General features: G+C 41.9%; 1 protein-coding gene across 17 annotated transcripts in view; it reads left to right on the top strand.

Moving 5' to 3' along the window:
- Window positions 1–27,415, top strand: part of EFCAB11 (EF-hand calcium binding domain 11) — a 191,886-nt gene that overhangs the window by 49,047 nt on the left and 115,424 nt on the right. The window contains exons 6-7 of one of the 17 annotated variants that reach the window (XR_014809094.1): window positions 1,440–4,535; window positions 5,270–7,033. Coding sequence is in view for 1 of the 2 variants with exons in the window: in XM_013978372.3 (XP_013833826.2) it covers window positions 1,440–1,500 (61 nt within the window). In the remaining variant the exon portion in view is untranslated. 17 annotated transcript variants of the gene reach the window in all.

Here is a 27,415-nt window from a genome sequence, read left to right as displayed (position 1 = left end):
ACTGTAAAGATAGTGGAAGGATTTATTTTTAGTTTCTAATGGATCAGATCTGTGTGATTAAAATATGTAAATGAAATAATAGCAGTCATTCCAGTGGTGTTTGCCGTGGAGTCAGCACTCCTGCTGACATTCATCGCAAATACTGCATTTTCTTCTGCCCTCCCCCATGTTTAAGTAAACCCAATATTTAAGGTTTTGAATTTGGTAATATGTGGATGCCTTTTTACATTCTTTGAAAAAACCTTGAAATTGAGAAATTTTTAATTGATCAGGCTGGAGTTCCCTTCGTGGCTCAGCGGAACGAATCTGACTCGTATCCATGAGAATGCAGGTTTGATTCCTGTCCTCTCTCAGTGGGTTAAGGATCCAGCGTGGCCACGAGCTGTGGTGTAGGTTGCAGATGTAGCTCAAATCAGCTGTTGCTTGTGGCTGTGGTGTAGGCCAGCGGCTATAGCTCCACTTCAACCCCTAGCCTGGGAATCTCCATTGAGCAGGCAGATATCCATTAATCCATCCACTAAATGGCTCCTGAATACCTACTGCGTGCCTGGTATCTTCCTGGGTCCTGAGGCCAGAGCCATGAACAAAGCAAACAGGGTCCCTCTTCTTAAGGGGTTCACAGGTTAATTGCAAGAAGGCTGACAAAACCTGCATAAACAAACTAACTTCAGGTGGGGATGACGTGCCACGGGGCAAGTGAAGCGGAATAAATGAAAGAATGACTGGCGAGGGGTAGCTTTTCGCTGGGTAGGTTAGGGAAAGTGTTTTTGGAGGGGTAACGGTGGGCTAAGACCTCGGTGATGAAAAGCTGATTGCCATCTGGGAGAAGAGCCACCCAGAGAGAGGGAAAGCCGTTCAGAAGGCTCTAAGGTGGTGGGGATAAGCTTGGCAGGACTGAGAAACTAACAGAAAACCGGAGTGGCCGGATTGCCATGAATGAGAAGCCAGAAGATCTGCGGTGAAATGTGAAAGTAGAGAAGGGGCAACGGGGTGTATTATTCATGGAGGCTGCCCCCACGATACTGTGTTATTTTAATCTCTCTAGTGTGTCATACCTTCCCATGTCTCAGCAGATCGTATAAATACGGAGTGTCTCTGTGCCTTGTAAGCAGGGACATGAAGGGTTAAAGAAAGCTGTTCGCGTCCTAGGTTTTCGGGGCCAGTCCCAGTGTACAAAGTGACGCTTGTGGGTTGTAGTATCCCATCCTGGATCCTCACTGTCTTCCCATCTTTTTTTCTAATTATTCGTCAAATTCAGTTCAATCGATATTTTCTGAATCCACACGGGACCCGAGAAAGTGAGGCGTCTACCGGGCAGATAGAGACGGATGCCACACGGAACAGGCGCTAGACTCTCCCAGGAAAGCAACCTGCCCAGATGGTGTCTGTTATTTGACTCAGTGGTCAGCTCCCTTCTCTAACTTCTTCTTTATCCCTAGGCTACAAATCGTAACAGGTATTAAGGACCGAATACCTGGCCTCGATGTCAGAGATTTGTGATGTTAACATAGTCTTCATTTGTTCCTCTTCCCTGGAGACACAAGACAAGAAAGAAAAGATTTGGAGGCCTGCGAGCGCATCGGGCCGAAAGAGTTCATCCTTAGGAATACGTCTTGTCCGGAGCAAGAAAGTCGTGCAAAATTAACAATTTAGTAAAATGTATGAAAGTTTAAAAAATGTATATTCTTTTAAAGGAAGCAGTGCAGATTTGCAGACTGTTCTATTATTATGGTAATGGTTCAGAGTGTCTGCTTTAGCCTCAGGAATCAGGAAATTAGACAGATTATCTCCTTTCTGTGCGTCTCCACGCCGTATGTAGTCATCATGTACTGACTGAAAACTTCCACGGAATTAAACTTTCTAGTGATTTTACAAGACATTGCGAGGCACTACTTAGAGCAGTTATTGAATCTTCCTTCAGAGATAATTAATAAAAAGGATCTTTTAAGGCAATAGTTTAGGTTTCATTCTGGCAAAAGTAAGTGTGTGTGTGTCTGTGTGTACATATGAAATATTGGAGGCAGAAAAACAACCCTTATATGTTCCTCCCAGATTGAGAAACAAAACATTCCGTTCCAGGCAGCGTCGAGAAGCTCCTGGGTAACCCTGCCTGGCTGCATTTCCCGTGCTCTGCCCCAGAGATAATCACTATCCTGAATTTTTTTTTTAATCATTCATGTGTGTCTTTATATTTTATGGTACAGACTTATGTATCATAAATAATACCCAGTATTGTTTTGTTTATCTTTCAAGCTTACATGAGTGCAAACTGCTTCTTATCATGGTATTTTAAAGACCTAGCCATGTTTGATATATGTACCTTTCATCTATTTTCCATGCTGTATGGTATTCTCTTGGAGCTTAAGGGGACATGGTAACTAGTACCCTCTTTTGCCATCTAGAATACAGTGAGAAACAGATGCAAGTGTTAGAGGGTAGTAGATAAAAAATATCAGCTTTATTTGTGAGATAGCTCTATTGGAGGGTTGGGCTTGCTAGAATGTGGCCGGAATTAAACATTTCACCCCTCTAATCACAGGCTGTGTAGTTAGCCTGGGACTCCCCAGGTGAGGTCTGCCCCAGGGCACTGGGGGGCAGAGCGCTGTGTATTCCCCCTCAGAGTCAAGTATCTCTTGTAGAGGAAAAGAGAAAGGGCACCAATTAGATAAGTCATTTCTCTAGGAGGAGTGAGTGAGGAGGTGGAGAGGCTGAGACTTTTACTCCAAAAAAGGTCCCTCTGCATGGGAGTAGGTAAGGAAAAGGGAGTCTTTCCCAGACCATTTTTTTGCCTATTATATGCATCCCTTAATTTATATATTCATTCTTCCGTTGGTAGACTCATTTGTCATTACTGCTGATGTGCCCCAGCCAATATTCTTGCCAGTGTTTCCTTGTCCACCTGTGGGAGCGATTCTGTAGGAGTGGAATGGCAGGGTCCTAGCCATGCATGTCTGCCGCCTGACTTGTTCCTAAGTAGTCTTTCACTTACTCTCCTCAGTGCATCAGAATTCCTTTTATCCATTTCCTCATTAACACTCGTTATCTACCTCTTGAGTTTGGCCAAGCTGCTGGGTATGAAATGGTGTTTTACTCTAATTTTAATTTCTCTGTTTACTAGTAAAGTTCAGCATCGTATCTGCTTGCCGTTTCGGTTTCCTATCCTGTCAATTGCCTGTTTATATTGTTGACCCACATATAAATATTGAGTTGCCTTTTTTTATATTAATCTATAGGTGTTCCTTACGTATTCTTGGTACTAATCCTTTCTCATGTATGAGTCAAAAATATCTTCACCTGTTCGTGGCTTGTCTTTTCTTTTCTTTTTGTCTTTTTTTTAGGGCCGCATCCGTGGCATCTGGAGGTTCCCAGGCCAGGGGTCGAAGCAGAGCTGTAGCCGCCGCCCTACACCATGGCTCACAGCAATGCTGGATCTTTAATCCCCTGAGCAAGGCCAGGGATCGAACCTGCGTCCTCATGGATGCTGGTCAGATTCGTTTCTGCTGAGCCACATTGGGAACTCCCTTTTTTTAATACTGTATTTTTGATATAACCTGGGATATCAAAGGACTTTCTCTTTATAGACTTTGACGTGTCCAGCGTCTAAAATTGTATAGAGAATGTGAGCAGTGTCACTTGAGCATACCCATAGGGTCTCTTGATTTTCTGCCTTTTGGAGTGTTTACATTATCCTTGAACTGCTAGTCTTTCTTTCCTATTTTATGTTAGGCAGATTGAGCACTATTTCTGCAAGATTTATGTTACTTTTCAAATTCTCTTACATTATAGTATTTAATGCTTAGTGTTTAAATTTCAGTACTTAAATTATGATTTTTTTTTTCTTTTTTGCCTCAATGTTTGAAGCCACCAAACCAAAGCTCAGGTTCAGATATGGACCAGCACCCTCAGGGCAAAAGTGGCCTGGGGATACTGACTTTGGGTCTGTGCTGCCTCAAGAATATGGCCTGTCTCCACTATCTTTTTAACTCAGTGCCTTTAAAGCAGCTTTGTTTTAGTATCTTTTAAACCACTTTTGTTTTGTTTTGTTTTTCCAGTGGGGGAATTGATCTGACTATCCCAAAACAGAAACTCACATGAATTATTAAGTCCTTTTTCTCTGCAGCTTTTCTCTCTAAATTCTCTTTTCCAGATATTGATTTATTAGGCCAAACGTTAGATTTATTGGGCAGAAGATTGGGTTTATTAAGTTTGGGAAAAAACTAACCACTTATTTGTAAGAGGTGATGAAAATGTATAAAATTAGTGATGCATTCCTACAGTTTAGTGATTCTGGCATTTTAGTTGTGCTGTATCTTCTATTGCTATTTGAAGGATAATCCCAAGTATTTCTGACCACTTATCGTTCTTGTCTTGAATACCAGCTAAGTAACAGCTAAGTATTTATTTTCATGTGGCATAAAAGCATATTATCAGGCAGTAGTTGTATAATTTAATGAATATGCCATTGAATGTCAACTTTTTCATTTCATCCATTATTTATGAAAATAAACAATGCAGTGTTCTCTATTTTCATCAAGGCATTATATCTAAAAAGCCACTTTTCTTGAACTTGACTTCCAGATTTATTAGCATGCATTTTTTTCCTATACTTCTTCCTAGCATAAAATAATTGCTAATAATAATCTGTGTCTGAGTGTGTTGATGGGTTCACTGGAAGGACTCAGCATGTAACTGTACTTTCGGCTACAATTTTTTATGGTGAAAAGATAGAAGCAAAATTAGCAAAGAGAAAGGCACATGAGGCTCAGTCCAGGAGAGACCAGGTGCAAAAGCCTCCAAGTGTCCACTCTCGGTGAAGTCGCACGTGATATGCTTAATTCTCCCCAACGAGCTGTGACATCATGTGTGAAATGTTGCCAACCAGGGACGCTTGTTGGAGACTCAGAAGCCAGGGATTTTACTGTGGAATGATCGTGTAGGCATTCTCTGCCTGGCATGAAACAAAAATTCCAGACTCCCAGAAGGAAATCTGGGTTTCAGAAAATCCATAGTGTTGCACAAACAGTTTTCAGCACAGTGATCCACGCTTATGATTTAATGTTGGTGGGAAACTTCCAGAAATCCAAATTCCTGCATGCCGGTCAAGGGCCATCCTTGTAAGGATGACAGTCGAGACTGCCTTGTTAACTTTTTCTGCACGTGGAGTTATGGCTAAAGTTTTTAACGCATTTACTGTGTAGCAAGCACTGTTCTTTCTTTCTTTGTTTATTTGCTTTTTAGGGTCGCACCCATGGCATATGGAGGTTCCCAGGCTAGGGGTCCAATTGCAGCTACAGCTGCCAGCTTATGCCACAGCCACAGCAACGCCAGATCCGAGCTACATCTTCGACCTGCACCACAGCTCACGGCAACGCCGGATCCTTAACCCACAGAGTAAGGCCAGGGATCGAACCTGCAACCTCATGGTTCCTAGTCGGATTCATTTCTGCTGCGCCACAACGGGAACTCCAGCGCTGTTCTTTGTTTATTTCATCTTCATAACAACCGTTGCACAGACAGGGAACTGGGATACAGAGAGGTTAAGAGACTTGTACAAGGTTGCCCAGACAGTAAGTAGAAAATCAGACTTCAGAATCCATGATTTATCAAACACTTTATTGATTTTTTGAAAATTATTTTCATTTTATCTCACCTCATGGATAAGCTATTTCATACATTTTTATGTAGCTGTGATTCAGAGAAATTGTCTCCATATAACCTCTTTTAATCTTCAGTATTTTTTCATGGCTCTTGATTTTCAGATTTGGAAAATCATTCTAATTATCATATGCAAACCTTTCCTGATCTCATAGGCTTTTCTCAGCCTTTATGTTTCTGGATTAGAGGATCTGAATTTTGTTTTCCGTCTTCCTACAGAAGACTTGTCCGGTCCTTGGCCACTAATTTTCGTTCCCCTGTTCTTTCTATACTTCCTTTTGGTATTTTCTGAGATACTAATTAGAGCTGCAAACAGGGACGGTACCACCGTACCACGATTTATGAACAAAGACAAGAGAGCGTTGTCTGTTTTATTTCCTTCCTTGTAATCTCATTGTGTTAGCTATATACTCTACCTCAGTATATTAGACAATGACGTAGGTAATAGTCTTTAAATGCCCTTAGATGGCCATCTGGGATTTAGCTGATAACTAATATAGCTGATTGAGCTTGCCTCTCAGTAAGTCTACTTTAGATTATTTTTTTCTGATTAAAATGAAGAGATCCACTATTCACTATATCCATTTCCAAGAAAATATATTACAGCTTTAAGAAAAGTTTGAGTGTTAACACATGTGCTGAAATATGATACAGATGTTTAATGTCTTACTGTAATATTATTTTACTGTTCCTAGTCACCTGCTTTTTTGATCCCTGCCTAAGCTTGCTTGCTTTATTCCGTACCACCTGTTCCCAAGAATAAATTTACAGTTTGTTGTCTTTCCTAAATGATTGGTACATGTGTTAGAGAAAGGTTGATTTTTTACTGGTGTCATTCAGTGAGTACCTTGAGGATTCCTTGTTATTTTATTTTCGGTGTTATTTTATTTCAGTGTAATACCAAAGTACTATTTTCCCTGAAATATCAGATAAGAATTCAAGCTGGATGACCGAGGCATGATACTTTAAGTGCTCCTGGATAGAAAACAAGGTATTTCCGGTTTTAACTGTTTGAAAAGAATTGTAAAGCTTTTAAACTACTACATGATGATAAACGTCCTTCAATTTCTATAGGCTTAGAAAGGAAGCTTATGTCTATTTTGTCATGCTGACACAGCCTCATGCATCCAGTTGTTCAAGACATTTGCTACCTTCTATTCTGGGTCTTTGCACTGCAGTGCCCTGTTTAAACTTTGCATCATGTTTGGCCTTCTGTATCCAAAGTGGCTTTACCCCAAATCTCCTCCCCCAAAAGTAAATCTATACTACCCAGTTTTATATCATTCGTGGCACTTCCCAATCTCTGAGATGGTCTTTCTTCTTGCTCACCTACTGTCTCTTTCTCACACTTGACAATAAATCTCCAGGAGAGCCGTGATGTGTCTGTTCTGTCTTGATTATCTCTGGATGTTCAAGTTAACACAAAGTCCATGGTCATTTAGTCCTTGTTGAGTGAATCAATGAATTAATTTATTAAAGACTACAAAGGGAGTTCCCTGGTGGCTCAGTGGGTTAAGGCCTTCCCATTGTCACTGCTGCAGCTTGAGTCACCTGCTGTGGCATGGGTTTGATCCCTGGCCCACAAAATTTCACGTGCCATGGGCATGGCAAAAAAAAAAAAAAAAAAAAAAAAAAGACTATAGAAAAGTAAATTATTTATGTTAGATATAATAGTCAATCTTTATCACTCTCCTGCCAAATTTTAGGATACCCAATACATAATTCATACTTTTGTGTCCATTGGAAATATCTTAAACAGAACAGCATAGGTGGCGTATAATGTAACACTTGCATTTCAGCTACTTAAACTTTTTTCAGCCTTAACATTTGCCATGTTTACTTGAAGTTTGTTAAGAAATAAAATACTACACAAGAAATAAAATACTTGAAAAGCCCTATGCCCCCTTCCCTGATTCTTTACCCTTTCTCTTTAGAGAGAACCTCATAATCTCTATTTTGGTATTTATCAGTCTTGTGCACATTTTAATATGACTGTATAGACATTTATTCATAAACAATACATTATCTTGTTTTACATGTTTTCAGATGTTTTATATGTGTTATCATATTGTATGTAATCATGACTTTGATTTTTTTTCATTCACAATTACATTTTTGAGATTCCTCCATAATGATATATGGAGTTCTTCTAGTTCATCCATTGCCATTGCTACCTAAAATCTCATTGAAAGAGAATTCTCCATTTTATTTAGCCATTTGGCTATGGATGAACATTCAAGTTGTTGCCAGTTACTCACTATTTCAGTTAATCATGTGGTAGGTTTTCTTGTATCTTTCCATCTGTACACACGTGTGAGAATTTCTCAGGGCAGGGTCTTACAATATTTTTCACCGTATTGCATTCAGAGGCAGTGAGAGTATTTATAAGAGCGCATTTAGGTAAATAGAAAAGTTGCTTTTGGCCGAAGGCAAACCACTTGCCTGCCCCAGAGATGGTAGAGCTTGGTATGCTGCACACCTGCAACCTGTCTGTGACGGGTTTTGGGGAAGCTGTCTTCTAGGGCAGGAACCTTTGTATTCCCCTAAAAGGATTATTTTTTTTTTTTCTTTTTTTCTTTTGGTCTTTTGTCTTTTTAGGGCCTCACCTGCAACATATGGAGGTTCCCAGGCTAGGGGCTGAATCAGAGCTGTAGCTGCTGGCCACAGCCACAGCCACAGCAACATGGGATCTGAGCTATGTCTGCAACCTACACCACAGCTCACAGCAACACCGGATCCTTAACCCACTGAGTGAGGCCAGTAGAATAGTAGTCGGGTTCCTTAACCACTGAGCCACGACGGGAACTCTCCTAAAAAGACTCTTAAAAGCTATGCCTTTCCCATAAATATATATACATTTTTTTCTCGTACTATCGTCCATCATGTTCTATTCCAAGAGACTGTAGATAGTTCCCTACGCTAAACAGCAGGACCTCATTGCTCATCCACTCTAAATATAATAGTTTGCATCTACTACCCCCAAACTCCCAGTTCATCCCACTCCCTCCCCCTTGGAAATTTTACATCCCTTCTTCTTGAACTCATATTTTAGTTGTGCTCCCCCCACAAAGTTTTATCCTAATGTAATTTTTTTCATCTTTTCGATTTTCACTGCCAATATGTAAAATCAGACTCATTAAAGTATAATCTACAGATCATAGAATTATCTGATAATAGGTGTATATTATGATATGGGTTTTGACAAATGTATACAGTTGTGTAATCAGCACCTCAATCAACATATAAAATATTTCTCTTTCCCTTCCCTCCATCTATTCCCGTCGCTGATTTTTTTTTTTTTTTGCCCCATATTATTGTCTTTTCCAGAATGTGGTGTAAGTGGCATCATACAGTTTGTAATCTTTTGTATTGGACTTCTTTCCCTTCTCATAATGTGCTTGAAATTCACCCACACTGGTGCATGTGTTAGGGGTTGACTCCTTTTAAATGCTGAGTCACATTCTCTTGTATGGCTGTACCATGGTTTGTTTATTCACCAGTTCATGGACCTTGACTTTTTTCCAGTGGGAGTGATTTTGACTAATGTTGCTATATAAAAATCTGTGTTCAGGTTTGGGGGGAGGGTTGTCTTTTTTTTTTTTTTTTTTTTTTTTTTGTCTTTTTAGGGCTGCACCCGTGGCACAAGGAAGTTCCCAGGCCAGGAGTTGAATTAGAGCTGCAGCTGCCGGCCTACGCCACAGCCATAGCAACACAGGATCTGAGCCGCGTCTGACCTACATCACAGCTCATGGCAACACCGGATCCTTAACCTACCGAGCAAGGCCAGGGATGGAACCCATGTCCTCATGGATGCTAGTTGGCTTCATTAACTGCTGAGCCATGATAGGAACTCCTGTGTTCAGGTTTTTAGTTGGATCTTTGTCCTCATTTCTTTTGAGTCAATGAGTGTGATTTCTGAGCCACATGGTAGGTGTATGTTTAAATTTTATAAAGGGACTGGCAAACTTTTCCTGAAATGACTGCACTGTTTTGCATTCCCACTAGTAGACTATGAGACAGCCAAGTAACAACAACAACTGTGTGTTGTTACTACCACTAGGTTTTATTAATTGTTAGTTTTGTTTTTGTTTTTAGCCATTTCTCCTAAGTGTGTAGCAATATCTCATTATGCTTTTAAATTGTACTTCCCTAATGACTAATGACTAAAACAATTGTTTCTTGTCCTTGTTTGCTGTCCACGTCTCTTCTGATGAAGTGTATGTTCAAATCTTTTGCTCACATTTTTATTTATTTTTTTAAACTACAGAGTTGTAAGAGATTTCTGCATATTCCAGATACAGGTCCAAGTCTGTTGCTTTCATTTTCATTCTCTTAACATTTCTTTCTTTAAACATCATTTATTTATATATATATATTTTTTCTACTGTAGAGCATGGTGACCCAGTTACACTTACATGTATACATTCTTTTTTCTCATATTACGTGTTCCATCATAAGTGGCTAGACAGAGTTCCCAGTGCTACACAGCAGGATCCCATTGCTAATCCATCCTGAAGGCAACATTCTGCATCTATTTACCCCAAGCTCCCGGTCCCTCCCATTTCCTCCCCATCCCCCTTGGCAACCACAAGTCTATTCTCCAAGTCCATGATTTTCTTTTCTGTGGAAAGCTTCCTTTGTGCCCTATATTATATTCCAGATATAAGTTTTAATCATATGGTATTTGTCTTTCTCTTTCTGACTTCCTTCACTCAGGATGAGAGTCTCTAGTTCCATCCATGTTGTGCAAATGGCATTATTTTGTTCTTTTTATGGCTGAGTAGTATTCCGTTGTGTATATATACCACATCTTCCTAATCCAAATCATCTGTCAATGGACATTTGGGTTGTTTCCACGTCTTGGCTATTGAGAATAGTGCTGCAAAGAACATTCAGGTGCATGTGTCTTTTTTAAGGAGAGTTTTATCTGGATATATGCCCAAGAGTGGGGTTGCTGGGTCATATGGTAGTTCTTTGTATGGTTTTCTAAGGTACCTCCATACTGTTCTCCATAGTAGTTGTACCAGCTTACATTCCCACCAACAGTGCAAGAGGGTTCCCTTTTCTCCACACCCCCTCCCGCATTTGTTATTTGTGGATTTATTAATGATGGCCATTCTGGCTGGTGTGAGGTGGTATCTCATGGTAGTTTTGATTTGCATTTCTCTAATAATCAGTGATGTTGAGCATTGTTTCAAGTGCTTGTTGGCCATCTGTATATCTTCCTTGGAGAAATGTCTATTCAGGTCTTTTGCCTATTTTTCCATTGGGTTGTTAGCTTTTTTGCTGTTGAGTTGTATAAGTTGCTTGCATATTTTAGAGATTAAGCCCTTGTCAGTTGCATCATTTGAAACTATTTTCTCCCATTCTGTGAGTTATCTTTTTGTTTTCTTTTTGATTTCCTTTGCTGTGCAAAAGCTTGTCAGTTTGATTGGGTCCCATTGGTTTATTTTTGCTTTTATTTCTGTTGCTCTGGGAGACCATCCTGAGGAAACATTTGTAAGGCTGATGTCAGAGAATGTTTTGCCTATGTTCTCTTCCAGGACTTTGATGGTGTCCTATCATATATTTAAGTCTTTCAGCCATTTTGAGTTTATTTTGGTGCATGGTGTGAGGGTGTGTTCTAGTTTCATTGATTTGGATGCAGCTGTCCAGGTTTCCCAGCAATACTTGCTGAAAAGACTGTCTTTTTCTCATTTTATATTCTTGCCTCCTTTGTCAAAGATTAATTGACCAAGGTGTCTGGGTTTATTTCTGGGTTCTCTATTCTGTTCCATTTTCTATTAAAGACAGAAGTTCTTTATTTTGATGAAGTCCAATTTATCAATTTTTTTTAATGATTCATGTTTTGGGGGCATCTTATCTTAGAAATCTTTACCTAATGCAAATGTGATGGTTAATATTATGTGTGAACCTGGCTAGGCTATGATATCCAGTTTTTCATCAGACACCAGTCTAGCTGTTGCTGTGAAGATGTTTTTAAGATGTGATTAACATTTAAATGAGTAGATTCTGGAGTTCCCCTTGTGGCTCAATGGTAACAAACCCGACTAGTATCCATGAGGACATGGGTTCTATCCCTGGCCCCACTCATCTGGTTAAGGGTCCAGTGTTGGCTGTGAGCTGTGATGTAGGTCGCAGAAGTGGCTTGGATCTAGCATTGCTGTGGCTGTGTGTTAGGCCCGCAGCTGCAGCTCCCATTCAACCTCTAGCTTGGGAACTTCCATGTGCTGCACTTGTGGTCCCAAAACAGCAACAACAACAACAAAAATCAAAAAATAAATGGGTAGATTTTGAATAAAGCAGATTGCTCTTCCTAATGTAGGTGGGCCTCCTCTAATCACTTAAAGGCCATAAGGAAAAGAATGAGATTCCTTGAGTAAGAAGGAATTCTGCCTCCAGAATGACTTCAGACTAGAGAGACAATCAACTTTTCTCTGATAAGAGAAGAGTCTTTTTGCATTCATCTATTATTTGTCTCTCCTTGTACCAATACCGCACTCTGAATTATATGGCTTTATAATAAGTCTTAATATCTAGTACTATAAGTCCTAGATCTTTGTAATTTCTTCAGAATTATCCTGACTGTCCTTAACTCAGTGCATTTCCTTAAAATTTTTAAGCTCACAGTCTTTTTTTCATGTTCATATATTTTTAATTAAAATATAGTTGATTTATAGTTTTGCATTAATTGCTCTATAGCAAAGCAATTTAATTATACACATATGTACATTATTTTTTATATTCCTTTCCCTTATGGTTTATCCCAGGAGATTTATCTGTGTGCTATACAGTAGGACCTTGTGGTCTGCCCACTCTGAATGTAAGAGTTGGCGTCTACTAACCGCAAACTCCCAGTCTCTCCTTCTCCCTCCCGCCTCACTTTCTTTGTAACCACAGGTCTGTCCTTTATGTCTGTGAGTCTGTTTCTGTTTTGTTCATTTGTTCCATATTTTAGATTCCACATATAAGTGATATCATAATGATATTTATCTTTCTCATTCTGACTTAGTTCACTTAGTATGATAATCTCTAGTTGTATCCATATTGCCGTAAATGGCATTATTTCACTCTTTTTTATGGCTGAGTGATATTCCATTGTCTAAATATACATCTTCTTAATCTTTTCATCTGTTGATAGACATTTAGGTTGTTTCCAAGTCTTGGCTGTTGTGAATAGTGCTGCTATGACCATATGTGTGCATGTATCCCTTTGACTCATTGTTTTGTCTGGATATATGCCCAGGAGTGGGATTGCTGGATCATATGGTAATTCTATTTTTAGTTTTCTGAGGAACCTCCTTACTGTTTCCCATAGCAGTTGCACTATTATTCCCACCAACAGTGTAGGAGGATTCCCTTTTCACCACACCCTCTTCAGCATTTGTTATTTGAAGGCTTGTTAAGGCTAGCCAGCCAGTCTGACCAGTGTGTGATGGTACCTCATTGTAGTTTTGATTTGCATTTTTCTAATTAGTGATGTTGAACATCTTTTCATGTGCCTCCTGGCCATCCGTATATCTTCTTTGGAGAAACATCTATTTAGGTCTAATGTCCATTTTTCTATTGGGTTTTTTGTTAAGTTGTATGAGCTGTTCTTATGTTTTGGAGATTAAGCCCTTCTTAGTTGCATCATTTACAGATATTTTCTCCCATTCTATAGGTTGTCTTTTCATTTTTTTTAATGGTTTTCTTTGCTGTGCAAAAGCGTGTAAGTTTGATTCAGTCTCATTTGTTTATTTTTGTTTTTATTTCTGTTGCCTTGGGAGACTGACCTAAGAAAACATTGATACACTTTATGTCAGAAAATGTTTTGCTTATGCTCTCTTCTAGTTTTATGGTGTCATGTCTTATATTTAAGTCTTTAATAAGCTTCCATTCTTAAACCCTGTGATCTACTGTCCCATAAGTATTGTTAGTTCTCATTTTAATGAAATAGCCAAGATAACCAAGCCTATTGACCCCAAAGCCTACACTCTTTGCAACTACACTGACTACCTTTCAGTAAGCCATAGAGTTTATAAACAGACATATCTGGCATGTTTTTATTTGTTTTCTTTTCAGTAATTAACATTTTTTCCATTTTATTGTTTAGTATCCACTATTATTTTTCAACTTATTATAAACCACCTTAAAAAGATAACAGTGGAAGCAAATTTTCTGTCTGGGATCTGTTTGAAGTATGGTAAGAATCTTTGGATGTTCCCTTGTGGTAAAAAAAAAGAATCTAGTTATGATGTCAGTTAATTTGAGCCCTTTTATCTGACTATGCAGTCCAGCATTCAAGAGAAAGAAGTCATACAAATAAATATTAACAAGGTTTTGCTTGCAAAGTTTAGATTATATGGAACTTGGAAAGTGTTAAGAGGTGAAATGCGAAAGAGGATATGCCAGTATTAACATGTGCGCCCATACACATAGCTATTTTCAATAGAACAGCTTTGTTCCAGAGAGCTTATCCGTAATGAGTCTCACTTAAACTACTTCCGTAACTGTAACATCTCTGTGTTGTAATAAGGGAAAAATCATCAACTTTTTAATATAATTAGAAGAAGCAAGATATTATAAGATTATGACACAAGTAAGTCAAGCTGAATATCATGTAATCCTATATTGTAAACATATCCATACTCACCAACAGTGAGGGTCTCCAAGAAAAAGGATAGGAAATCATTGTCTCCAAGAATAATAATAGGAATGAGAATCTACGTGATCCCAGAAGTACAAGTTATCCTGAAAGTTAGCTTGGCTTGGTAACAGTAAAATGTGCTTTTTGTGTTCTTCAAAAATATTTATTCAAACATTTATGAAAAAGAAAATTCTGGAGAGTTCCCTGTGGTACAGCAGGTTAAGGATCTAGCATTGTCACTGCAGTGGCTCAGGTGTCAGCTGTGGCATTGGTTCAGTGCCTGGCCTAGGAACTTCCACCTGCCATGGGGGCAGCCAAATAAATAAATAAATAAAAAGAAGAAAATGCCATATATGTAAGTGGTTGAGGTGTTTTTTTTTATTCATTTTGTTGCTTGGTACTCTGGGAGGTCTTTTTTGCTTGGGCAGCTTACCATAGCTAAATAAATTAAATGCATTGTACCTCATTGAAAAACAGAACAAATTTAAGTTGAGTAAGTGAAGTGGTTTCATAGGATTATACCATGTCAGTATTATAATTGCTAAAGTAAATAAGATGAAGAGAGCAGAACAGGTGCTATGGTACTGAAAAAAAAAATCTGGAACAGCGAAAGTGATCGAAGCAAAATAATAGGAAGTGACCTAAATTTCACAAAAGATGTCTTTCTAATGTCTTTAAATACAAATGAAAGAACCAAGACGAGTAGACTGAAAAAGAAAATTAGTCATATGCATGAGCCTGTCCATCAGAGCTTAACAAAAACAATGGAGAACAGGGAAAAAAAGGGGCTAAATATTGAATACAATAGCTACTGAGGGGTGATCAAAGGACAGGAAGGTGGGGGAACATGTTGTGGCAAAAAAGAAAGGTCAAAAGAAAGCAGAAAGCATAGTTAGGTCAATTCAAGTGAGGTAAAGGAACAGAGAAAAATAATACCAGTAGACAGTGTTCAGGGATAATGAATGTATATCCTAATGTTATGCACATTGCTTAGCAACAAGCAATTTAAAAAAAAAAAAAGAATGAAAAAGGAACTACAAAAAGCAATTAAAAGAAGAAAGAGACATATGCCTTGTAAAGTAATCAGGTACAAGGTGAAAATGAGAAAAGCCAAGATGAAAAGTGAATTCAGACCTTAAAGAAGGTTAAGATAAATATTCATATTTGTCAGTTGGTCCCTTAGGTCAGTTTTAAAAAACAGACACTGGATTGTAATAACCATTAAATAAAATAACTGCCCAATGTAGACATATTGATTGCCATCAAAAATGTACTCCATACTCTGTATAAAACATTGAAAATAGATTTAGATATTCATATGGTTTAATATTTTAAGAAAGTATATTTTAATTCAGTATGATAAAAACAAATCTGTGAGAGTGATTATTTTAAAAGTATGACTTAGGGAGCTCTTTAGGGAGCTCCTGCTGTGGCAAAGCAGGTTAAGGGTCCAGCATTGTCTCTGTGGCAGAGCGGGTTTAATCCCTGGCCCAATGCAGTGTGTTAAGGATCCTGCGGTGCCACTACTGTGGCATAGGTCACAGCTGCAGCTTGGATTCAGTCCCTGGCCCGGGAATTTCCATATGCTGCAGACGTGGCCAAAAAAGAAAAAAAAAAATACATATGATTTAGGAGGGCATTCGGCAGTGATTTCCACCTTTCATTTTCTTATTTTGGATATAAATTTTTGCTTGGTACATATCTTAATACCTTATTTAAAATTTGTGGACAGTAGGTAGCATCCAACATGTTTGTAAAGTTCAAAAGTACCTTTCTGTAAATAATAGCTTCTAAAGGCCAGTAGATGCATTTAAAAATAAGCAAATAAATCGATTCAGCCCATACTCAGCAGTGGAAACAGAGCCTATTTCCAATGGATGAATTTAGATTTGACCTTGTAAACACTGAAAGCAGTACAAACCCCAAATACCACAGTTACCGCAGGGCTCATCTCGTCAAAGATTACTGTCTGAAAATCGTCTTCCAAGTATGTCCCAGCTGCAGGCTAATTTTTGGTCCATCTTTTGAAATGGCAGAGTCTCAAGACTTCTTCCTCCCACTCAGGTAGTAAGTGATCAACATTCCACAGTGCTGGAGAGAAGGCACAGACTTAATTACAAACGTAGGAAGAGTTGAACAAAAAATGGTAATAATTGGGCTCTTTTTATTAGTGAGTTTCAGGACCTGCATGTCATTACTTATGATATAACAGCACAGCGCTTTCTGCCAATTAGTTTTCCCTGCTCACTGCTTTAGGAGTGAGACACTAAGGCGCACAGTTGGCTCTCAAAATAGTTACTCGGTGACTTAATGTATGAAAGGGTGCCTTTGCAGATGCTCTTTTTTTGAGATAGTATTTAGAAGTTATCTGTTGCTAAGGCTGGGTACTTTGCCTGACAGCCGCAGATCAAAACAACTGTCATGCCCTTTCCTAGAGTACCAGACCACATCATGAAGTTTGAGACACCACTGATTCCAGGGCACCCTCATATCATGCACTGCTCATGAAGAAGAATTCTGCCCATTAAACTATGACACAGTGCTGGAGTTCCCGTCATGGTCAGTGGTTAATGAACCCAACTAGTATCCATGAGAATGCAGGTTTGATCCCTGGCTTTGCTAAGTGGATTAAGAATCGGGCGTTGCTGGGAGCTGTGGAGTAGGTCACAGACACAGCTCGGATCTGGTGTTGCTCGGATCTGGTCGGCTGTAGGCCGGCAGCTACAGCTCCAATTGGACCCCTAGCCCGTGAACTCCCATATGCCTCGGGTGTGGCCCTAAAAAGACAAAAAAATAAATAAATAAAAATAAAGTATGACACTGTGCCAAGAGACCAGTGATTGTAAGATGCATCCTACCTACGCATCCCTTTCTTTCTCCTTCAGTGGAAGCATCCTCCTTCTAGAATTCTCCTTTATCCCCATATGCCAGCTCTGGGAGGGCTCCTTCTCAGCCTCTGCTTCCATGGGGAGGACTCCCAGTTCCCTGCCTTCATCTCAGTCCTGTTTTCTAAATCCCAGACTCACATCTTCACCTCCTACTAGAGACCTCTCTCTGGGCGTCTCCATGGACCCCCCAGACTCCACATGTTCTAAATGCTTTTTATTGTCTTTGGCCTCAGAACTGATCTTTCTCTTTTCTTGTATTACTTTCCTTGGTTCACGACAGTGCCATCTACCCAGTTACCCATACAAGGATCCTTCAAATCTACCCCTTTCTTGACCATTATAACCAGCTGGTCACCAGATTTTGTTTATTTCACCACCCAAGTCTGTCTCAGCTTTTCCTCCCCACCAACCTTGACCCCGGCTGTATTAACTGCCCATAACAAATGCCACAGGTGGAATGGCTTGGACAGCAGAAATTTATTTTCTTACAATTCTGGAGGCTAGACGTCTGAGGTCAAGGTGTTAGCAGGGTTGGTTTCTTCTGAGGCCAATGGCCGTTTTCCCATGGTCTTCTTTCTGTCTGTGCCCTAATTTCTTCTTCTTATGGGGACACCAGTCATATTGGACTAGGGCCCACTCTAATGACCTCATTTTATCTTAGTTAACTTTTTAAAGACACTGTTTCCAAAGACAGTCACATTCTGAAGTACTAGGAGTTAGGGCCTCAACTTGGGAATTTGGGAGGATGCAATTCAGCCCATAACGTGTGCCCTTGTCCTCTCTTTCCTAGCTAATTGTTTCCTCTCCTAAGTCATTCCCCTATCTCCAGCATCATCTCCATTCTAACATCTTATTTTTTTTTTTCCCAAACAGTAGGCTTTTATTGTTTTACTGGACATCCAAGGCTGTATAGCACAGGGAACTATATCTAGTCACTTGTGATGGAACATGATGGAGGATAATGTGAGAAAAAGAATGTATACATTCTAACAACTTCATATACCACCATCTCAGAGATTATTCTGATTTCAAATATGAACGTGTAACTTTCCCCACTTAAAACTCTCTAATGGCTCCCAATTATATAGATTGTCTGGATTCCTTCAAATGACATCTTTCATAATCCTCTTCGGGCACTTTCCTACTCAGGCTGTGCTCCCACCACTCAACTATTCGAAGTTCCCTAAAGGTTTTGGACCAGCGCCTCTGTGCCTTTGCACATGCAGTGTCCTGTATCCGGGATTTTCTTTTTCTCAACCCTACCTCCCTTCGCCTCACCAGCTCTAACTCATTTCTGACTCAATGTAGGTAGCACATCCCACAGGAAGTCTTACTTCAGGGTGACCAGGAGGAAATACGGCCAATAGCAATCGTACAAACTGAGGGAGAACTGTTAATACACGGGAAAGCCTCTCTTTGATTTGAACGCACTAAAAAAGAATGTGTTAAATGGAAGTTAAGTTGGACGTTCCTCATCCTGCAGAGCCCCTGAAACTTTCGTAAAGGACAGATTATAAAATTTACATCTTCCTTTTCATCACTTACTTAGCCGATGGCTCAGGACCCAGCTCATCATCTTTAATCACTTCCTAATGCCTTCCTAAGCCGGGAGCCACGTCCACGGGGTTGGAGTGAAGCGCTTATGCTCAGCAGTCTCTGGTCCTCAGCCCTGAACACATAGTAAAAAGGCAGCCTTCCCCCAGCTTTTCTGAAAAATAAGTACAAATTGCAAGAAATGCGGTACAGATTGTGAGATGTCAGTACATTAGTGGTGACATGGGAAAATCTGATGGAGTCGGGGGGGAAAAGGTGTAAATTGCAGGATACTATACCGGGGAGGTCAGTCTGTTAGTAAGGCAGGGAATGGGATGGGCTTAAAGAACAGGCATAAATTACCAGGTAATACGAAGAAGAGGTCAGTACATTAGTAACACAAGAAAACTGGCAGATTTGGCCAGAAAAGGTGCAAATTGTAAGATAATGTAAAGTAGGGGTTTTGCTGTAAAGACGAGCTTACATCACATCAAGGATGCTTGCTGGCCATACAGACAGCGACTAGAGCTCTCAGTATTTTTATAGTTCTATCTCAGCAGATCTTTATGTCTTGTAGAATTTTTCATTAAATTCTAAGCTAATGTTGCTACAGAGCAAAATTATTGTTCTTGCTTGTTAGAAAAACGGAGTCAGAAAGAATCCCTCAAAAACCTCTGAATGCCTGACTCTCTAAACCATATTATTTGTCAGCTCTAATAATCATGTACCTTTGGGGGGACCCTTTGCTGCACAAAGACACACATTCCTCCGCAAGGCTCTGTCAATATGATTGTCACTTCTGGGTTCAAGATAGAGTTTAAAAGAATCACGCAATTAAAAGCTATTTGAATACAAATTTTAATTGCAGTGTAATAGATAACGGTAGACGGCGAGAACTCCACGGACCCCTCTTGTTTCTACACATCTCATGAGTACAGCACTGGGACTGTCTTTTCTTCCACAGTCTCTTTTCAAGGAAGTTTGTATAATGAACAGCCTTGGAAACGGAGTTAGTGTCTCCCTCCAGAACAAAAAGCGGGCGTGCTTACCAGCAACTCCCTATGCTCAAGGTCCCTCTTCTATGATGCAACCCTCTGTGTGTGCAGGCATCTGTCTGAGTCTATCCACATCAGCCTGGAGAATCTGGGGATAAGGGCAACTGACACAAATGTGTGATGCTCATGCCACTTGCTGTGCCATGAGTAGTGACACAACTGTGCTCTGAGCCAGTAGACTGGGTCTTCTGCCAGCATCCATGAAACTGACGGTCTACCTTGGTAGCTTGCAAGAAGACTGAATTCTCCGGCTCTTCACAGTTCTTAACAGCTTTATCAACAAGGATAGGATGCTGACCGTGACATGGCTTTCTGGAAGAATGATGAGAAGATTATGCTTCTTAACAGGAGTTGAAGGAAGTCCAGGGGAATTAGCAGTGAATATGTTGACCAAATGATATGGTCAACCAGGCAGTAATAGTCCTCTTCTTTGTTACTTATTAATGAAGAGCAGTGGGAGGTGGTTGCTGTAGATACGCAGACGTCCAGAGATGTCTGGGTTGTGCTACCTCTTCTCCAGGCAGGAGGACTTCCCCACCAATATGGCAGCCAACCTCAAGTCCACTCTCTGCAGACTAGCAAGGACTAGTCCATGGTTTCCTATGGGGTGGGGGACAGAAAGTTCTACCCATTTCAGACAAGAGCTGTGTAGACAGACACCTATATTGAGAATGAAAGAAACTTTGTGATTTCTGTGAGAAGAAACCAGGAGAATCCTTAGAACTTTGGCTGATTCTCTAGGGAGATGAGGGGCAGGTCACATAATGCCTGTTAAGGAAGACTGGCAACAGCTAAGCCCTCCTGTGCACCATGGTTCCAACTTTAACCCTTCTGGAGGTAAAGATCTCCAAGTTTTTGCAGTGTTCGGCCAAACTAAACAATATACACTTGAAGATTCATATTTGCAAAAAAGATTATTTTGAAAAGCAAGGGAATGATAAGTGCAAAATTTAAGAGAGCTACTTCTGAAGGCAAGGCACAGGGCTCAGAGCAGGAAGGAGCATGCAGGTGGCTACAATAATATTGGTAATTTTCTAATTCTTTAGTTGGGGGTGGACTCACAGGTTTTGGTTGCATTATCATGCTTCATAATGTAGCTATTTATTAAAATATGTCTATTGTTTCGTGTGTATCAATCATTACATAATAAATTTTTACAACCAGCTTAGGGAAAGTTAGTTTATAATGAAATTTATTGGATTGCTGTGGCTGACATGGCATCTGTTGGATTCCTATCTGGATTTTGCTAGAGGATAATATCTTCCCTTGAGAGCCCTACAGTGTCCAGCAGGAAAATGGTAGCTGTACATACCTTCCTGTGAGAAATACTGGAGAAGTTTGGTGTTTCTTTCTTAGATAGTGGTTACATCATAAAATCGTTGCCAATTAAGTGTCTCATATTTGCCTAAGCCAAGTTCAATTAAGAGTTGCATTAGCCAACAGTTCCTACTGTGGCTCAGTGGAAACAAAAGTGACTGGTATCCATGAGAATTCGGATTCTATCCCAGGCCTCTTTCAGTGGGTTAAGGATCTGGCATTGCTGTGAGTTCTAGTGTAGGTTGCAGATGGGACACGGATCCCGAGTTGCCGTGGTTGTGGTGTAGGCCGGCACCTGCAGCTCTGATTCGAACCCTAGCCTGGGAACTTCCATATGCCGCAGGTGCAGCCATAAAAAGAAAAAAAAAAAAAAAGAGTTGCATTACCTTGATGTCTAATTCTAGATACTGTTCTTTTTCATTATTCCTAAAACCAGACTGTAAACACTTTGTATATTTATAGTGCTGAGGAAGCATTTGGGAAATGTGGGGAAATATTACATGGTCTGTACCAACTTCTCCGGCCAAGAGAGATGGCGAAAAGTCTTCCTTCCCTTCCTAATTCTATCTTCTATCTAGTCCAAGGACAAGAGACAGACAGACAGGCAGACAGAAAGGGCCCTTCAAGCCTTTCTCAAGTGGCAAAACTCCAAGGTAAATTTTGTCCTTCTTGTGTCCCCCGAGAATGCCTGCAGGTCCTTGCTGACAGCTCCCCCCTCCCCACCCCAAGGCCTCTGGGAGCTCTCCAACCCTCAGCAGCGTGGGAAGATAGCACTTTTTGGTCTAGGTGACCTTGAGAGTTGACACTAGATTCTTTGTGAGGTCACCCTAGGACCAGTGTTGTCATCATACTACCGCTAAATATTTTTTATCACCTGCTGGAGACGAAATGTTTTCATGCTTTGTTTCACTTACTCTTTCCAGCAACCCCAGGATGGCTGTTATCATCACCCCTGTTTTCTGTCAAAGCAGGACTTAGAAGTGCAGTAACTTCATGTTCTGGACAGAACACAAAGCCTGTTCTGCAGATTCTACAGCTCGTGCATTTAGCAGTGCGACAGCCATATCATCTCCCCTCTTAATTCTACCACTATCATGTGAGCACACGAGATCTTTTTTACCTGACGGACATCGAAATGCCCCCAGGTGGTGGAGATCGGAAGATACATGGTAGGGGAAAGGGGACAAGCTCTGCGGGCCCCCGGGCAGGAAGGAAGGCTGCATCGCTGAGATCCGGTTACCCCTCTTTTTAGTGAATTCTCTCCTTTTCCTTCTTATCAAAACTCTGTCCCCGCTATCTGGGTGGCTGATGTTTTTGGATAAGCTGGAGTTAACATTCCTCAAGCATGAGGGGGAGGGACAGACACATGAGAGAGGACTTTTCTGTTGCTAAACGTGATGATGTTTCTTTCACGTTGGGAAGGAGATGAGCGGGCCCACGTTTTTTCTAAGAGGAGGCAAGCAGGGTGCGAATCGGGTTTCTGGTATTCTCGGGGAAGCTGCGAATGTCGTTTTCCTCCTGATCTATAATTGGTCCCTTGGAGGGAAGGCAATTACTTGACGTGAAAGGGGCTTCAAAGGCAGAGTTTGAAGTGTCTTTATCCCGAGCTTGCAGATTTGTCTTTAGTTGGCTACTGAAAAAATAAACAAACAAATACTTGAATCGGACTTACAAAGCACTTACTACAAGGAGCTGCAGGAGGAAGATAGCAGGAGGGACCCCCGCAGGGGGTGCCTCAGGCTGGCAGCATCTTGACTGCGAGAGCTGGGTGCTTGAGACCCAGGAGGAGAACCCCCAGTTGTAGGGTTTCCAGGAGTGCCTTTTACAGCAGACCGCTCGTTCCTCAGCTCAGGGGGGTACTTTTATCTCGTTAGGTACTTATCCGTGCTTTCTTTCGGTGGAGCTTGATCCCAAACCAAAATCTCTTTCCTTGTGGTAGGAATAGCTCATATCATAAACTTTCTGAGGACTACACGCTCTCATAGGCAGTAATAGTTGAAATATAATGCAAGATTTGAAACACAGGCCACTCTCACAGACTGCATGCATCACGGTCTTAGAAGACGGTCAAAAGGAACCTTTTCCTTTTCTTTAGTTCTTCTGAGTTTCTCCTTGGGGATCAGGTTCTCTGAGGCAGTGATCAGATTGTACAGTGTTGATCCATCAGTTCCCAGGGGCTCCTTGCACACTTACTTGGGCTTAGTACAGAGTTTTCCCCTCTGGAAGTGACAGGGTCTAGTCCTCAGCTAAGAACGGACTGGCTTCTAAAGTTTGGGAAAGTGGAATCCAGAACCTGGAATGTGGAGTTCCCGTTGTGGTGCAGTGGTTAGTGAATCTGACTAGGAACCCCCAGGTTGCGGGTTCGGTCCCCGGCCTTGCTTAGTGGGTTAACAATCCGGCATTGCCGTGAGCTGTGGTGTAGGTCGCAGACGCGGCTTGGAGCCTGCATTGCTGTGGCTGTGGCATAGGCCAGTGGCTACAGCTCCAATTAGGCCCCTAGCCTGGGAACTTCCATATGCCGAGAGTGCAGCCCTAGAAAAGACAAAAATAAAATAAAATTAAAAAATAAAGCAGAACCTGGAATGTGATGTCCCAGCAGGGTAATAAAATGGTGCTTGGCGAGTTCCTTCGTGGCTCAGCGGAAATGAATCTGACTAGTATGCATGAGGACTCAAGTTCAATCCCTGGCCTCGCTCAGTGGATGAAGGATCCGGCATTGCCATTAGCTGTGGTGTAGTTTGCAGACACGGCTCGGATCCTGTGTTGCCGTGGCTGTGGTGTAGGCTGGCAACTGCAACTCTGATTCAACCCCTAGCCTGGGAACTTCCATATGCCTCAGGTGTGGCCCTAAAAAGACCAAAAAAAAAAAAAAAAAAAAAAATGGTGCCTGGTTTCCCAGCGTAGCCCACCAGCGTCTTTGGTCCCTGGGGAGGGTGACTGCATCCTCATGCCCATGGTCCCATTAGTGTTAAAATACAGAGAGAGAAGGAGGCGGAGCCTTTCCTCTGCCTATCTGGGCTCTAGGCTCCCCCTTTCTTCCAGTCCTGCCTCGGGGTCCCCAGTGCCCTGGGATCCCGCTGCTCCAGAATCACACGGCTGCTTCCTCCCCTCCCCCACCCCCATCCAAACGCTCCTTTCCTCGGTGTAGCTGATCTCAGTAGGCAAGGATTTTGATGAAACTAATTCATACTAACGTGTCCTTAACTGATAGTTCCTTAATCCTCCCAGAGGCATTTGCATTATTAAAAGAAAATGCCTATTAAATGCTTATTCAATCAAACAAATATAGATTATTCAGGACACACAATCCAGTGACATAAGAGATTAAGGCAGAGTAGGAGGAGTTGTGTCCGGGGGGGTGAGCGTCACCGCGGAGGCAGAACTTCCCTGCACGGAGTTGGTTCCCCCAGGCTGGCTCCCCTAAGCCAGGCCTCCTTTTCAGCACATTTTTCCTCTTGCTGCTTCTGAACTTGTAACTTCTAGAAAAGTGCTAACACAGTGAGGTGGCAGCTCCACTGGTGGCGGTGAGGCTTGAGGAGAGCTGAGGTATTGGCCGAGGACATTGACAGCCTCAAGCATCAGCTGGTGTAAGGCATGAAACACTGGCCTAAGGACAGACAGGGAAATCCCACTAAACAGAGTGCAGAAATTGAGAAATCAGTCATAAAAAAAAAAAAAGTAAAAGGAGTTTCCGACATGGCTCAGTGGTAACAAACCGAACTAATATCCATGAGGACACAGGTTCGATCCCTGGCCTCGATTAATGAGTTAAGGATCTGATGTTGCCGTGAACTGTGGTGTAGGTGGCAGACACGACTCGGATCCCGTGTTGCTGTGGCTGTGGTGCAGGCCAGCAGCTGCAGCTGTGATTCAACCCCTATCCTGGGAACTTCCATATGACGTGGGTGTGGCCCTAAAAAGCAAAAAAAAAAAAAAAAAAAAAAGGAAGAAAAGAAACCATTCAGCAAATTCAAGCCCTATAAACCAGTGATGAGCTAGTAGCCTTGTTCCTGGCACCGTCTCATCAGGAAAGCAGACCCTAAGATAAACAGTTGCACTAAAACGCAATCAGCACAAATCTACCTGCGACATTAGAAAAACAAAGGACACCATGGATAATGGATCCGGAACAAATGAATAGTATTGCTTTGAAGAATGCACGGGTGCAGATACTCAGGAATGCTAGGTGAGGCATGACTAATTCTAACCGAGGCCGTGCGTCACATGGGAGTCAGGTGGCTTCTCTGAGGGCATTTGTGTCTGCACATACCTGGGGATGTCGTCAGGTCCGGCCAATGAGGAGGGAGGGAAGGGCCAGGCCTCTCCGAGAGCATCTCAGGCAGACCACACAGGGTGTGTGAAACCCGGACAGGGAAGCTTCTTGGTGCCTTTAAGGAACTGCCGGGGAGACTTGAGAGAGAGGCCAGCTCTGCCCCTGGATGTTGCCAGCCTTGGAACCTCAAAGGTCTGACTTTAAGAATTGAAGTGAAAGAGTGACAGGTTATCCTGTGCAGCCCTGACTGTATGTGTGGTTGAGGTTTAGGGGGAGGAAACCTATCAGCGAGGCCCTTCAGGTCCGAACAGAGAATCGAGGGAGCACGCTGTTGCCTCCTCTGTGGCACTTGTCATTTGAGGGGTGCCCAGCAAGGCCCCCACTCCAAAATATCTCTCCACTCACCCCTGACAGAGGCTCAAACCCCATAATTGAAGAATTCATCTCTTTTAAAACTCAGACTTGGAGTCCCCTCATGGCTCAGTGGGTTAAGGATCCAGCATTGTCACTGCTCTGGTTACAGCTACGGCGTAGGTTTGATCCCTGGCCCAGGAACATGACTCAGGTGCAGCAAAAACAAACACATAAAACCCTCAGGCTCCCCCAACAACCAAGGCTTAGGCAAAATTGGGGCAGAAGTTGACATTTTTAAGTTGCTCGGACCCCAGTCATCCTCTTCTGGGTGCCTTTTCCGGGTCTCTGTGACATCTCTCCACGCTCCTTAGGTGCCCAGGGCTTGTACGGCGGTCTCTAAATCAACACCTGCCTTGAGACAGGATCTGTCTGATATGACTTCAGGGAACTTTACGATGCAATTTCAAATCAGTCTGTTGCCTTCTCCTAGGACGTAAATGTGTGACTGATTGTAACTCAGATTGCTTCGAGTGATAAAGAAAATGTGTTGGCTCTCACAACTGAACCCAGGAGAGGTGGTGGTGACTCAGGGGTAATTCAGTCAAAGCTGGGCTCTGGTGCTGCATCTCTGGTATTCTTGCAGCTTCACCCTCACCCTGTGCCACTGTGACCTTGTCCTGATATCCTTAATAGTTGTAACACCCACTGCAGTAGCTCCAGCCCTCAGGCCCACAGCCTCCCCAGCCCCTGCTGAGAGAGCCGCTCTACCAGTCAGACAGTGAAAGACAAACATGGTATGATACCACTGATACGTGGAATCTAAGAAAAGGATACAAATGGACTTATTTGCAGAACAGAAACAGACTCCAGACCTTGAAAACAAACTTATAGCTACCAAAGGGGACAGGTGAATGGGGGGAGAGGGGGGATGGACTAGGGGTTTGGGATTGGCATATGCACACTGTGGTATATGGAATGACTGGCCAATGGGGGCCTCCTGTATAGCCCCTGGAACTCTACCCAATATCTGTGATGATATATGTGGCAAAAGCATGTGAAAGAGAATAAATGTGTGTACATGTACCCGAATCACTTTATTGTACAGCAGAAATTATCACAACATTGTTAAAACATCAATAAAACTTTAAAAAATAGGGCGGGGAGGAAGGACTGCGAGAGGTCCCGGGCTTCTCTCTAAGGTCTTGGGACACCTCTGCACGTGTTATGCTGGCTGGGAGTGTCTGCTAATCCAAGAGGTAGTCACCGTGGTTCTGCCTGGCACCCTGATGATCAGCTGAGCTCCCCGGAGCCGTGGGAGTGTGTGGGATCCTTTTCTCCTAAATCACCGGGATCCTGGATGCCAGCACTGGGGGCCAGGTCGAAGCACTTCCAGGAAAGCACCAAACATTGCTGACAGTATAGGGATGTTTATATTTCAAGCCTTTGGTCTCCTGACAGAATGTTACAGAGATGTGGGCATCAGTGTGAAATGGGAAAGGAATTATTTTTAGAATGGATGGTGGGGCCACCTAAGAGTCCCTGAGACTTGTGGTCCTCACAGCAGTCTTCATCTGACACGTTCCGATTCAGTCATTAATCTGCCAGCATAGCGCAGATTACCCAGGGATCTTTGTCTGTGACACTCCCGAGCCATTGGTATCCTGGGAGTCTGTGACCTTTAACTAGGCTTGGTGTGTACGCATAGTAGACG

This window comes from Sus scrofa, chromosome 7, assembly GCF_054392235.1.
Source record: "Sus scrofa isolate SSC_HxYL_T2T_F1_AM1 chromosome 7, Sscrofa_HxYL_maternal_Yorkshire_Landrace_v2.0, whole genome shotgun sequence".
NCBI lineage: Eukaryota > Metazoa > Chordata > Mammalia > Artiodactyla > Suidae > Sus > Sus scrofa.
The sequence above is the reverse complement of the archived record's forward strand: the minus strand, read 5'-3'. Positions and strand labels throughout refer to the sequence as shown.